Below are 14679 nucleotides of genomic sequence, written 5' to 3'. Positions count from 1 at the left end.
TTCGTTTTAAATTGTATTTTTATTATTCATTTTGAAAATGTTCTATACTTTTCTTTCACTTTGAAAATGTGGAGTAGGTTGTGTAGATTGGTAAGAAAAACATCACATTTAATCCCTTTTTAGATTTAAGCTATCAAAATGTGAAGACTGCGCAAGGGGTGTGTGACTTTCACTAGGCACTGTATTTTAAATCAGTAACGGCAGGATCGGTATAGAAAAGTATAGATCAGTTTAGAACATTATAGATCAGTATAGATCAGTATAGATCAGTATAGATCAGAACAAAACAGTATAGATCAGAATAGAACAGTACAGATCAGTATAGAACCGTGTAGATCAGTATAGAACCGTATAGAGCCGTATAGACCATTATAGAACAGTATAGATCAGTATAGATCTGTATAGATCAGTATAGATCAGTATGGAACAGTATAGATCAGTATAGAAAAGTGTAGATCAGTATAGAATAGTATAGAACAGTATAGATCAGTATAGATCAGTATAGAATTGTATAAATCAGTATAGATGATCAGTATAGAAAAGTATAGAACCGTATAGAAAAGTATAGATCTGTATAGAACAGTATAGGACAGTATAGATCAGTATGGATCAGAATGGAACAGTATAGAACAGTATAGATCAGTATAGAACAGTATAGAACAGTATGGATCAGAATGGAACAGTATAGATCAGTATAGATCAGAATGGAACAGTATAGATCAGTATAGATCAGTATAGATCAGAATGGAACAGTATAGATCAGTATGGATCAGAATGGAACAGTATAGATCAGTATAGATCAGTATAGATCAGAATGGAACAGTATAGATCAGTATGGATCAGAATGGAACAGTATAGATCAGTATGGATCAGAATGGAACAGTATAGATCAGTATGGATCAGAATGGAACAGTATAGATCAGTATAGATCAGAATGGAACAGTATAGAACAGTATAGAACAGTATGGATCAGAATGGAACAGTATAGATCAGTATGGATCAGAATGGAACAGTATAGATCAGTATAGATCAGTATAGATCAGAATGGAACAGTATAGATCAGTATGGATCAGAATGGAACAGTATAGATCAGTATAGATCAGAATGGAACAGTATAGAACAGTATAGATCAGAATGGAACAGTATAGAACAGTATGGATCAGAATGGAACAGTATAGATCAGCATGGATCAGAATGGAACAGTATAGATCAGTATAGAGCAGTATAGATCAGAATGGAACAGTATAGATCAGTATAGATCAGTATAGAACAGTGTTAGTAATGCCATGGTTGGTTCCTGGGACAGCTCATGTGATGAGGTCACTGCATGGCGTTGTGACGTCACTTCCCGGTGGGGAAGAGCAGGAAGCCGTTAAACACAATCTTCTTGTTCTTCGTGTCGGCCTTCACACTATCCGGTTGCTCGTCTTTAAACGGTTCCAGCCACACCTGGTTATATTAACACACCTGGTTACACACCTGGTTATATTAACACACATGGTTATACACCTGGTTATATTAACACACCTGGGTATATTAACACACCTGGTTACACACCTGGTTACATTAACACACCTGGTTACACACCTGGTTATATTAACACACCTGGTTATAGAATCATTTAGTGTGTTTTTCAGAAACTGTGTGGTGATTGGTTAGTATGGATGATGCTGCACTCCATGTAGAAGAGCGTATTTTTTATAAAACGTATATAGCTCAGGTGATAGAAAGACTGCAGTCACACACAGCGAAATAATAAAGCATCCCATTCACTCTGACATAACAAGCCAGAAGGCCATCAGACAATAGAAACACACAACCATTTAGCATTTCGAAATCAAAATATACTACTATTAGCTTGCTACTTCCCATTGCAAACATATTTTATCAAGTTCTGCACACAAAGTAACCAGTGATCTAAAATTTTAATGCAACCGTGTTTAACCCAGTCGTGGTCACCCAGTCGTGGTCACCCAGTCGTGGTCACCCAGTCATGATCACCCAAGTAGCGAGCTGCAATAACAAAACAGTGGTGTGATGATGATCATTTTAAACTCAACTTCTTGTTGAAAGTTAATCTTGAAAAGGGTGATGCTAAAAAATTAGCAAACACATCCTCCTCAGTCCTCAACAATAACACCTACTAGCCTACAACACAAACTAACTTGACCATGGGAAAACTAGTGCTCGCACTAAAGGCTCACACTAAAGGCTCACACTAAAGGCTCGCACTAAAGGCTCACACTAAAGGCTCACACTAAAGGCTCGCACTAAAGGCTCGCACTAAAGGCTCGCACTAAAGGCTCGCACTAAAGGCTCGCACTAAAGGCTCACACTAAAGGCTCACACTAAAGGCTCGCACTAAAGGCTCGCACTAAAGGCTCGCACTAAAGGCTCGCACTAAAGGCTCGCACTAAAGGCTCGCACTAAAGGCTCACACTAAAGGCTCGCACTAAAGGCTCGCACTAAAGGCTCGCACTAAAGGCTCGCACTAAAGGCTCGCACTAAAGGCTCGCACTAAAGGCTCGCACTAAAGGCTCGCACTAAAGGCTCACACTAAAGGCTCGCACTAAAGGCTCGCACTAAAGGCTCGCACTAAAGGCTCACACTAAAGGCTCACACTAAAGGCTCACACTAAAGGCTCACACTAAAGGCTCACACTAAAGGCTCACACTAAAGGCTCACACTAAAGGCTCGCACTAAAGGCTCGCACTAAAGGCTCACACTAAAGGCTCGCACTAAAGGCTCACACTAAAGGCTCACACTAAAGGCTCACACTAAAGGCTCACACTAAAGGCTCACACTAAAGGCTCACACTAAAGGCTCGCACTAAAGGCTCGCACTAAAGGCTCACACTAAAGGCTCGCACTAAAGGCTCACACTAAAGGCTCACACTAAAGGCTCGCACTAAAGGCTCGCACTAAAGGCTCGCACTAAAGGCTCACACTAAAGGCTCACACTAAAGGCTCACACTAAAGGCTCACACTAAAGGCTCACACTAAAGGCTCACACTAAAGGCTCACACTAAAGGCTCGCACTAAAGGCTCACACTAAAGGCTCACACTAAAGGCTCACACTAAAGGCTCACACTAAAGGCTCACACTAAAGGCTCACACTAAAGGCTCACACTAAAGGCTCACACTAAAGGCTCGCACTAAAGGCTCACACTAAAGGCTCGCACTAAAGGCTCACACTAAAGGCTCACACTAAAGGCTCACACTAAAGGCTCGCACTAAAGGCTCACACTAAAGGCTCACACTAAAGGCTCACACTAAAGGCTCACACTAAAGGCTCACACTAAAGGCTCGCACTAAAGGCTCGCACTAAAGGCTCGCACTAAAGGCTCGCACTAAAGGCTCGCACTAAAGGCTCGCACTAAAGGCTCGCACTAAAGGCTCACACTAAAGGCTCACACTAAAGGCTCACACTAAAGGCTCACACTAAAGGCTCACACTAAAGGCTCACACTAAAGGCTCACACTAAAGGCTCGCACTAAAGGCTCACACTAAAGGCTCGCACTAAAGGCTCACACTAAAGGCTCACACTAAAGGCTCACACTAAAGGCTCACACTAAAGGCTCACACTAAAGGCTCGCACTAAAGGCTCGCACTAAAGGCTCACACTAAAGGCTCGCACTAAAGGCTCACACTAAAGGCTCGCACTAAAGGCTCGCACTAAAGGCTCGCACTAAAGGCTCACACTAAAGGCTCACACTAAAGGCTCACACTAAAGGCTCACACTAAAGGCTCACACTAAAGGCTCACACTAAAGGCTCACACTAAAGGCTCACACTAAAGGCTCGCACTAAAGGCTCGCACTAAAGGCTCGCACTAAAGGCTCGCACTAAAGGCTCACACTAAAGGCTCACACTAAAGGCTCACACTAAAGGCTCACACTAAAGGCTCACACTAAAGGCTCGCACTAAAGGCTCACACTAAAGGCTCGCACTAAAGGCTCACACTAAAGGCTCACACTAAAGGCTCACACTAAAGGCTCACACTAAAGGCTCGCACTAAAGGCTCACACTAAAGGCTCAAACTAAGGCTCACACTAAAGGCTCACACTAAAGGCTCACACTAAAGGCTCACACTAAAGGCTCGCACTAAAGGCTCACACTAAAGGCTCGCACTAAAGGCTCACACTAAAGGCTCGCACTAAAGGCTCACACTAAAGGCTCACACTAAAGGCTCACACTAAAGGCTCACACTAAAGGCTCGCACTAAAGGCTCACACTAAAGGCTCACACTAAAGGCTCACACTAAAGGCTCACACTAAAGGCTCGCACTAAAGGCTCGCACTAAAGGCTCGCACTAAAGGCTCGCACTAAAGGCTCGCACTAAAGGCTCGCACTAAAGGCTCGCACTAAAGGCTCGCACTAAAGGCTCGCACTAAAGGCTCGCACTAAAGGCTCGCACTAAAGGCTCGCACTAAAGGCTCGCACTAAAGGCTCGCACTAAAGGCTCGCACTAAAGGCTCACACTAAAGGCTCACACTAAAGGCTCACACTAAAGGCTCGCACTAAAGGCTCGCACTAAAGGCTCGCACTAAAGGCTCGCACTAAAGGCTCGCACTAAAGGCTCACACTAAAGGCTCACACTAAAGGCTCACACTAAAGGCTCGCACTAAAGGCTCACACTAAAGGCTCACACTAAAGGCTCACACTAAAGGCTCACACTAAAGGCTCACACTAAAGGCTCACACTAAAGGCTCACACTAAAGGCTCACACTAAAGGCTCGCACTAAAGGCTCGCACTAAAGGCTCGCACTAAAGGCTCACACTAAAGGCTCACACTAAAGGCTCACACTAAAGGCTCGCACTAAAGGCTCGCACTAAAGGCTCGCACTAAAGGCTCGCACTAAAGGCTCGCACTAAAGGCTCACACTAAAGGCTCACACTAAAGGCTCGCACTAAAGGCTCACACTAAAGGCTCACACTAAAGGCTCACACTAAAGGCTCGCACTAAAGGCTCACACTCTCAGTACTGACATGTCTCTAGGCCTACTTTTATTTATTTTTTGTGTAAAACTGTCCCACCCATTGCAAGTCAAAATGTGATTGGTTGATTCCATTGTCACTCCAAAATTCTGCTCTAATACAGTTGAATGGCAGAGGCCTTCTGTCCAGCTTCTGAAAGCCAATAGCTAAGCTAGATAGCTAGATTTATCTTCCCAGAGACCACCAAAGAAAAATCCTGATTGAATATTTTTTTATCTTCAACGTTAAACAACCCTTTCCTTTCCAACACAAACTGAAGTCATTACATTTGAATATCATTGAAAATAATAAATTAATCAGATTACCATTTCAATATTATTGAAAAGATAGAAATTAAATACAAATTATTTTATCATTCCTTAGGCGTTCTCTGTAGGCCTAGAAGGCACTTACTGTTCCCCACTGGATGATGCTCTGTGCTGATTGGTTAGGATGGATGATGCTCTGTGCTGATTGGCTAGTATGGATGATGCTCTGTGCTGATTGGTTAGTATAGATGATGCTCTGTGCTGATTGGTTAGTATGGATGATGCTCTGTGCTGATTGGTTAGTATGGAGGATGCTGTGTGGTGATTGGTTAGTATGGATGATACTATGTGCTGATTGGTTAGTATGGAGGATGGTTCCAACCTTGTGGCCTCGTGACAGGTCCAACACCACACCTCCTGACAGAACCTACACAACATGGAATTAACGATAAAATAGTGTTACCATAGCAATATATGTTGTTAAAGCTGTATACGGTTGATACTGTAATTGATAAGTTAACATTGTTAAACGCTTTACCAAGTTTCATCATAGTGACTCAACCTGGTGTCGTCATAGCAACCCAACCTAGTGTCATCATACCCTACCTGGTGTTGTTATAGTAACCCTACCTGGTGTCGTCATAGTAACCCTATGTGGTGTTGTCATAGTAACCATACCTGGGTAGTGGCTCTGTTGTTGTAGTCACAGAAACCCAGCTTCCTCTCTCCCAGCACGTCACTCTTCAGAGACAGACACATGCTCACCTACACACACACACACACACACACACACACACTGTTTTACAAGATGTTGAAAGAGAGAGAGAGAGAGAGAGAGAGAGAGAGAGAGAGAGAGAGAGAGAGAGAGAGAGAGACAGAGAGACAGAGAGAGAGAGAGAGAGAGAGAGAGAGAGAGAGAGAGAGAGAGAGAGAGAGAGACAGAGAGAGAGAGAGAGAGAGAGAGAGAGACAGAGAGAGAGACAGAGAGACAGAGAGACAGAGAGAGAGAGAGAGAGAGACAGAGAGAGAGAGAGAGAGAGAGACAGAGAGAGAGAGAGAGAGAGAGAGAGACAGAGAGAGAGACAGAGAGAGAGGGCACTAGACCAGTCTGCAGCACCCGGCCTCACCCTACTAGAATCTGAAGTCAAATGTCTTCTGTTTGCTGATGATCTGGTGCTTCTGTCACCAACCAAGGAGGGCCTACAGCAGCACCTAGATCTTCTGCACAGATTCTGTCAGACCTGGGCCCTGACAGTAAATCTCAGTAAGACAAAAATAATGGTGTTCCAAAAAAGGTCCAGTTGCCAGGACCACAAATACAAATTCCATCTAGACACTGTTGCCCTAGAGCACACAAAAAACTATACATACCTCGGCCTAAACATCAGCGCCACAGGTCACTTCCACAAAACTGTGAACGATCTGAGAGACAAGGCAAGAAGGGCCTTCTATGCCATCAAAAGGAACATAAAATTTGACATACCAATTAGGATCTGGCTAAAAATACTTGAATCAGTTATAGAACCCATTGCCCTTTATGGTTCTGAGGTCTGGGGTCCGCTCACCAACCAAGAATTCACAAAATGGGACAAACACCAAATTGAGACTCTGCATGCAGAATTCTGCAAATACATCCTCCGTGTACAACGTAAAACACCAAATAATGCATGCAGAGCAGAATTAGGCCAATACCCGCTAATTATCAAAATCCAGAAAAGAGCCGTTAAATTCTATAACCACTTAAAAGGAAGCGATTCCCAAACCTTCCATAACAAAGCCATCACCTACAGAGAGATGAACTTGGAGAAGAGTCCCCTAAGTAAGCTTGTCCTGGGGCTCTGTTCACAAACACAAACAGACCCCACACAGCCCCAGGACAACAACAACAACAACAACAACACAATTAGACCCAACCAAATCATGAGAAAACAAAAAGAGAATTACTTGACACATTGGAAAGAACAAACAAATAAACAGAGCAAACTAGAATGCTATTTGGCCCTAAACAGAGAGTACACAGTGGCAGAATACCTGACCACTGTGACTGACCCAAACTTAAGGAAAGCTTTGACTATGTACAGACTCAGTGAGCATAGCCTTGCTATTGAGAAAGGCCGCCGTAGGCAGACCTGGCTCTCAAGAGAAGACAGGCTATGTGCACACTGCCCACAAAATGAGGTGGAAACTGAGCTGCACTTCCTAACCTCCTGCCAAATGTATGACCATATTAGAGACACATATTTCCCTCAGATTACAGCGATCCACAAAGAATTAGAAAACAAACCCAATTTTGATAAACTCCCTTATCTACTGGGTGAAAAACCACAGTGTGCCATCACAGCTGCAATATTTGTGACCTGTTGCCATAAGAAAAGGGAAACCAGTGAAGAACAAACACCATTGTAAATACAACCCATATTTATGTTTATTTATTTTCCCATTTGTTCTTTAACTATTTGCACATTGTTACAACACTGTATATAGACATAATATGACATTTGAAATGTCTTTATTCTTTTGAAACTTCTGAGTGTAATGTTTACTGTTAATATTTATTGTTTATTTCACTTTTGTTTACTATCTACTTCACTTGCTTTGGCAATGTTAACACATGTTTCCCATGCCAATAAAGCCCTTAAATTGAAATTGAATTGAGAGAGAGAGAGAGAGACAGAGAGAGAGAGAGAGAGAGACAGAAAGAGAGACAGAGAGAGAGAGAGAGAGAGAGAGAGAGAGAGAGAGAGAGAGAGAGAGAGAGAGAGGAGAGATAGAGAGAGAGAGAGAGAGAGAGAGAGTGTAATACCTGTCTGTCTGCCTACCTTGGCCTCTGAGTGGAAGACAAAGTAGTAGACTCCAGATATGCTGCAGGTGAAGATTCCAGAGGACAAACTGATCAGGCTGCTGCTAGTGATGGCGGTGTTATATGTCAGGGGTCGATTGTAGAGGGGGTAGGAGCTGTCTGTCCGGGACACAGAGAAGGCTGCACGTTGTTGTTGGGCCTGGTCCCCGCCCATCCCCGGGGGCCCAGGGGGGCCCGGGGGGCCAGGGGGGCCTTCAGGGCCCAGATCTCCTCTGAAGCCTTTAGGCCCCATGTCCCCCGGAAACCCCCGGCTCCCCTTCGCCCCCTTCAGGACACGGGGCGACACCGCATCCAGCTGCAGTGCTGGGAGAAAGAGGAGCGAGGGACAGGGGTTTACTAAAAAGCAACCTTTAGATGAGCACTTTTCAGTTCTATACCACAGACCCCGAGAAAACTATAACGGACCCTGAGCACACTATAACACACCATAACAGACTATAACACACTATAACACACTATAACAGACTATAACACGCTATAACACACTATAACACACTATAACACACTATAACACACTACAACACACTATAACAGACTATAACACACTAAAACACACTATAACACACTATAACACGCTATAACACACTATAACACACTATAACACACTATAACAGACCCTGAGCACACTAACCACACAGTCCTCTTTACTGACAGTTAATATAACATGCTCTTTCTTTCTTTCCTTTCTTTCCTGACTCTCCTTTCTCTCTCATCCGTCCATCTCTCTGTTACCTGACTCTCCTTTCTCTCTCATCCCTCCATCTCTCTGTTACCTGACTCCTTTCTCTCTCATCCGTCCATCTCTCTGTTACCTGACTCCTTTCTCTCTCATCCCTCCATCTCTCTGTTACCTGACTCTCCTTTCTCTCTCATCCCTCCATCTCTCTGTTACCTGACTCTCCTTTCTCTCTCATCCGTCCATCTCTCTGTTACCTGACTCTCCTTTCTCTCTCATCCCTCCATCTCTCTGTTACCTGACTCTCCTTTCTCTCTCATCCGTCCATCTCTCTGTTACCTGACTCTCCTTTCTCTCTCATCCGTCCATCTCTCTGTTACCTGACTCTCCTTTCTCTCTCATCCCTCCATCTCTCTGTTACCTGACTCTCCTTTCTCTCTCATCCGTCCATCTCTCTGTTACCTGACTCCTTTCTCTCTCATCCCTCCATCTCTCTGTTACCTGACTCCTTTCTCTCTCATCCCTCCATCTATCTGTTACCTGACTCCTTTCTCTCTCATCCCTCCATCTCTCTGTTACCTGACTCCTTTCTCTCTCATCCCTCCATCTCTCTGTTACCTGACTCCTTTCTCTCTCATCCGTCCATCTCTCTGTTACCTGACTCTCCTTTTTCTCCCTTTGCTCCTTGTCGTCCATCCCGGCCTGGAGCTCCTGGCGCTCCTGGTGTTCCGTCCTGGACCGAGCATCTGTCCAGGCATCGCCCCAAGGAAAGGAGCACCGCCACACACACTACAGACAGTGAGTAGCCTGACATCATCCTCAGGAACCCTGAGAAGACAGGACGCAGAGAGATGACATCATAGAGGGTCAAATACAACATCACAGGAGAGATATGACATCTCAGGAGAGATGACACACCTGAACCCAAAGGCTTGATGGTTATTTGATGGGCTGAATCAAATGCTTGATAGTTAGTTGATTGGTTCACCCAAAGGCTTGATGGTTATTTGATGGGCTGAATCAAATGCTTGGTAGTTAGTTGATTGGTTCACCCAAAGGCTTGATTGTTATTTGATGGGCTCAATCAAATGCTTCATAGTTAGTTGATTGGTTCACTCAAAGGCTTGATGGTTATTTGATGGGCTGAATCAAATGCTTGATAGTTAGTTGATTGGTTCACCCAAAGGCTTGATGGTTATTTGATGGGCTGAATCAAATGCTTGATAGTTAGCTGATTGGTTCACCCAAAGGCTTGATGGTTATTTGATGGGGTAATATGCTGCTACTGGAATGGAACCAATATGTGTACTGGCTGGGAGGCAGGAGGACAGAGTTGGGAAACACTGCTATCGAGTTTCATGTGTCTACATCACGGTCCTGGAGGGCCGAACCCTGGTCTAGGGTGTAATCAAACGGTCCTGGAGGGCCGAACCCTGGTCTAGGGTGTAATCAAACGGTCCTGGAGGGCCGAACCCTGGTCTAGGGTGTAATCAAACGGTCCTGGAGGGCCGAACCCTGGTCTACATGCTCAGATCCAGAATAGAACAGCAGTCTCTGATGGTTCAGTTGGATAGAACAGGGTTTCCCAACCCTCTCCTCACCACACAAGATGTTTCACATCTCTCCCAACCCTCTCCTTGGGCCCCCCCAAGACATTTCCCAGGTTTCCCAACCCTCTCCTCGGGCCCCCCCAAAACATTTCGAGGGCAGAGGAGAAAGTTGGGAAAACCTGTGTTAGAGCATTGAGTTCGTAATGCTTTCTACCTCTAATCCTCCCCTGCTCTCCAAAAAGTCAAAAGTCATTAGTCGAATGTCTAAACTCTCTTATAAATATATCTGTATATAACATGTCTATTTAATATGTGTAGATATGTATCACTCACCGGTGTTTGTGTTCAGCATAGACCAGATTAGAGATGTCTTGTGTGTCTGTTCCTTCTTTTTAGTTTTGTTGAATGAAGTCCATCCACTAGTTATTACATTGATCACACACACACACACACACACACACACACACACACACACACACACACACACACACGCCTGCAGCATACACTCTCACCCACTGAAACACATGAGTCAGTAGATTTATTTCCTCAAACTGTTTTGACTGGATCACCACCACAAACAGAGAAAGACAAAAACACTTATTACTGGAACAACTTAACATGATTAAAACACTAAACCACTTCTTACTGGAACAACTTAACATGGTTAAAACACTAAACCACTTCTTACTGGAACAACTTAACATGGTTAAAACACTAAACCACTTCTTACTGTAATAACGTAACATGGTTAAAACACTAAAACACTTCTTACTGTAACAACTTAACATGGTTAAAACACTAAACCACTTCTTACTGTAACAACTTAACATGGTTAAAACACAAAACCACTTCTTAATGAATCAACTTAACATGGTTAAAACACAAAACCACTTCTTACTGTAACAACTTAACAAGGTTAAAACACTAAACAACTTCTTACTGTAATAACTAAACATAGTTAAAACACTAAAACACTTCTTACTATAACAACTTAACATGGTTAAAACACAAAACCACTTCTTACTGGAACAACTTAACATGGTTGAAACACTAAACCACTTCTTACTGGAACAACTTACCATGGTTAAAACACAAAACCACTTCTTACTGGAACAACTTACCATGGTTAAAACACAAAACCACTTCTTACTGGAACAACTTAACATGGTTAAAACACTAAACCACTTCTTACTGGAACAACTTAACATGGTTAAAACACTAAACCACTTCTTACTGTAATAACGTAACATTGTTAAAACACTAAAACACTTCTTACTGTAACAACTTAAACATGGTTAAAACACTAAACCACTTCTTACTGTAACAACTTAACATGGTTAAAACACTAAAACCACTTCTTACTGTAACAACTTAACATGGTTAAAACACTAAACCACTTCTTACTGGAACAACTTAACATGATTAAAACACTAAACCACTTCTTACTGGAACAACTTAACATGGTTAAAACACTAAACCACTTCTTACTGGAACAACTTAACATGGTTAAAACACTAAACCACTTCTTACTGTAATAACGTAACATGGGTAAAACACTAAAACACTTCTTACTGTAACAACTTAACATGGTTAAAACACAAAACCACTTCTTAATGAATCAACTTAACATGGTTAAAACACAAAACCACTTCTTACTGTAACAACTTAACAAGGTTAAAACACTAAACAACTTCTTACTGTAATAACTAAACATAGTTAAAACACTAAAACACTTCTTACTATAACAACTTAACATGGTTAAAACACAAAACCACTTCTTACTGGAACAACTTAACATGGTTGAAACACTAAACCACTTCTTACTGGAACAACTTACCATGGTTAAAACACAAAACCACTTCTTACTGGAACAACTTACCATGGTTAAAACACAAAACCACTTCTTACTGGAACAACTTAACATGGTTAAAACACTAAACCACTTCTTACTGGAACAACTTAACATGGTTAAAACACTAAACCACTTCTTACTGTAATAACGTAACATGGTTAAAACACTAAAACACTTCTTACTGTAACAACTTAAACATGGTTAAAACACTAAACCACTTCTTACTGTAACAACTTAACATGGTTAAAACACTAAAACCACTTCTTACTGTAACAACTTAACATGGTTAAAACACTAAACCACTTCTTACTGGAACAACTTAACATGGTTAAAACACTAAACCACTTCTTACTGAATCAACTTAACATGGTTAAAACACTAAACCACTTCTTACTGGAACAACTTAACATGGTTAAAACACTAAACCACTTATTACTGTAACAACTTAACATGGTTAAAACACTAAACCACTTCTTACTGTAACAACTTAACATGGTTAAAACACTAAACCACTTCTTACTGTAACAACTTAACATGGTTAAAACACTAAACCACTTCTTAATGAATCAACTTAACATGGTTAAAACACAAAAGCACTTCTTACTGTAACAACTTAACATGGTTAAAACACTAAACCACTTCTTACTGTAATAACGTAACATGGTTAAAACACTAAAACACTTCTTACTGTAACAACTTAAACATGGTTAAAACACTAAAACACTTCTTACTGTAACAACTTAACATGGTTAAAACACTAAACCACTTCTTACTGGAACAACTTAACATGGTGAAAACACTAAACTACTTCTTACTGGAACAACTGAACATGGTTAAAACACAAAACCACTTCTTACTGTAACAACTTAACATGGTTAAAACACTAAACCACTTCTTACTGAATCAACTTAACATGGTTAAAACACTAAACCACTTCTTACTGTAACAACTTAACATGGTTAAAACACTAAACCACTTATTACTGTAAAAACTTAACATGGTTAAAACACTAAACCACTTCTTACTGGAACAACTTAACATGGTTAAAACACTAAACCACTACTTACTGGAACAACTTACCATGGTTAAAACACAAAACCACTTCTTACTGTAACAACTTAACATGGTTAAAACACTAAACCACTTCTTACTGGAACAACTTAACATGGTTAAAACACTAAACCACTTATTACTGTAAAAACTTAACATGGTTAAAACACTAAACCACTTCTTACTGGAACAACTTAACATGGTTAAAACACTAAACCACTTCTTACTGGAACAACTTACCATGGTTAAAACACAAAACCACTTCTTACTGGAACAACTTAACACGGTTAAAACACTAAACCACTTCTTACTGGAACAACTTAACATGGTTAAAACACTAAACCACTTCTTACTGTAACAACTTAACATGGTTAAAACACTAAACCACTTCTTACTGGAACAACTTAACATGGTTAAAACACTAAACCACTTCTTACTGTAACAACTTAACATGGTTAAAAAACCAAATCACTTCTTACTGTAACAGCTTAACATGGTTAAAACACTAAACCACTTCTTACTGGAACAACTTAACATGGTTAAAACACAAAACCACTTCTTAATGAATCAACTTAACATGGTTAAAACACAAAACCACTTCTTACTGTAACAACTTAACATGGTTAAAACACTAAACCACTTCTTACTGTAATAACGTAACATGGTTAAAACACTAAACCACTTCTTACTGTAACAACTTAAACATGGTTAAAACACTAAAACACTTCTTACTGTAACAACTTAACATGGTTAAAACAATAAACCACTTCTTACTGGAACAACTTAACATGGTGAAAACACTAAACAACTTCTTACTGGAACAACTTAACATGGTTAAAACACTAAACCACTTCTTACTGTAACAACTTAACATGGTTAAAACACTAAACCACTTCTTACTGAATCAACTTAACATGGTTAAAACACTAAACCACTTCTTACTGTAACAACTTAACATGGTTAAAACACAAAACCACTTATTACTGTAACAACTTAACATGGTTAAAACACAAAACCACTTCTTACTGGAACAACTTAACATGGTTAAAACACTAAATCACTTCTTACTGGAACAACTTAACATGGTTAAAACACTAAACCACTTATTACTGTAACAACTTAACATGGTTAAAACACTAAACTACTTCTTACTGTAACAACTTAACATGGTTAAAACAATAAACCACTTCTTAATGAATCAACTTAACATGGTTAAAACACAAAAGCACTTCTTACTGTAACAACTTAACATGGTTAAAACACTAAACCACTTCTTACTGTAATAACGTAACATGGTTAAAACACTAAAACACTTCTTACTGTAACAACTTAACATGGTTAAAACACTAAAACACTTCTTACTGGAACAACTTAACATGGTTAAAACACTAAACCACTTCTTACTGTAACAACTTAACATGGTTAAAACACTAAACCACTTCTTACT

At 40.9% G+C, this 14679-nt stretch overlaps 1 protein-coding gene across 1 annotated transcript; it reads right to left on the bottom strand.

The window, feature by feature from the left end:
* On the bottom strand, window positions 1-10735 carry LOC311099342 (complement C1q subcomponent subunit A-like). The gene is made up of 6 exons (XM_084140061.1): window positions 10664-10735; window positions 9438-9608; window positions 8064-8407; window positions 5923-6009; window positions 5627-5671; window positions 1-1449 (listed from the first exon to the last, which is right to left on the bottom strand). Exons 1-6 carry the CDS (start codon window positions 10680-10682, stop codon window positions 1342-1344), a joined length of 774 nt encoding a protein of 257 aa, XP_083996187.1. The 5' UTR covers window positions 10683-10735; the 3' UTR covers window positions 1-1341.
* Between the last annotated feature and the right edge of the window lie 3944 nt (window positions 10736-14679).

The sequence above is a fragment of the Coregonus lavaretus genome (genome assembly GCF_964263955.1).
Source record: "Coregonus lavaretus genome assembly, chromosome: 24".
NCBI classification, from domain to species: Eukaryota; Metazoa; Chordata; class Actinopteri; order Salmoniformes; family Salmonidae; genus Coregonus; species Coregonus lavaretus.
Note: the sequence above shows the minus strand (reverse complement) of the source record. Positions and strands in the feature narration are given on the sequence as shown.

Bases quoted from the DNA above. Each gene is read 5' to 3' on its own strand.
- LOC311099342 (XM_084140061.1), bottom strand. The intron at 6,010-8,063 runs GTAGGCAGACAG...GTGTGTGTGTAG, and splicing joins TCTTCCACTCAGAGGCCAAG to GTGAGCATGTGTCTGTCTCT. The intron at 5,672-5,922 runs GTATGGTTACTA...CATGTTGTGTAG, and splicing joins ACAACAGAGCCACTACCCAG to GTTCTGTCAGGAGGTGTGGT.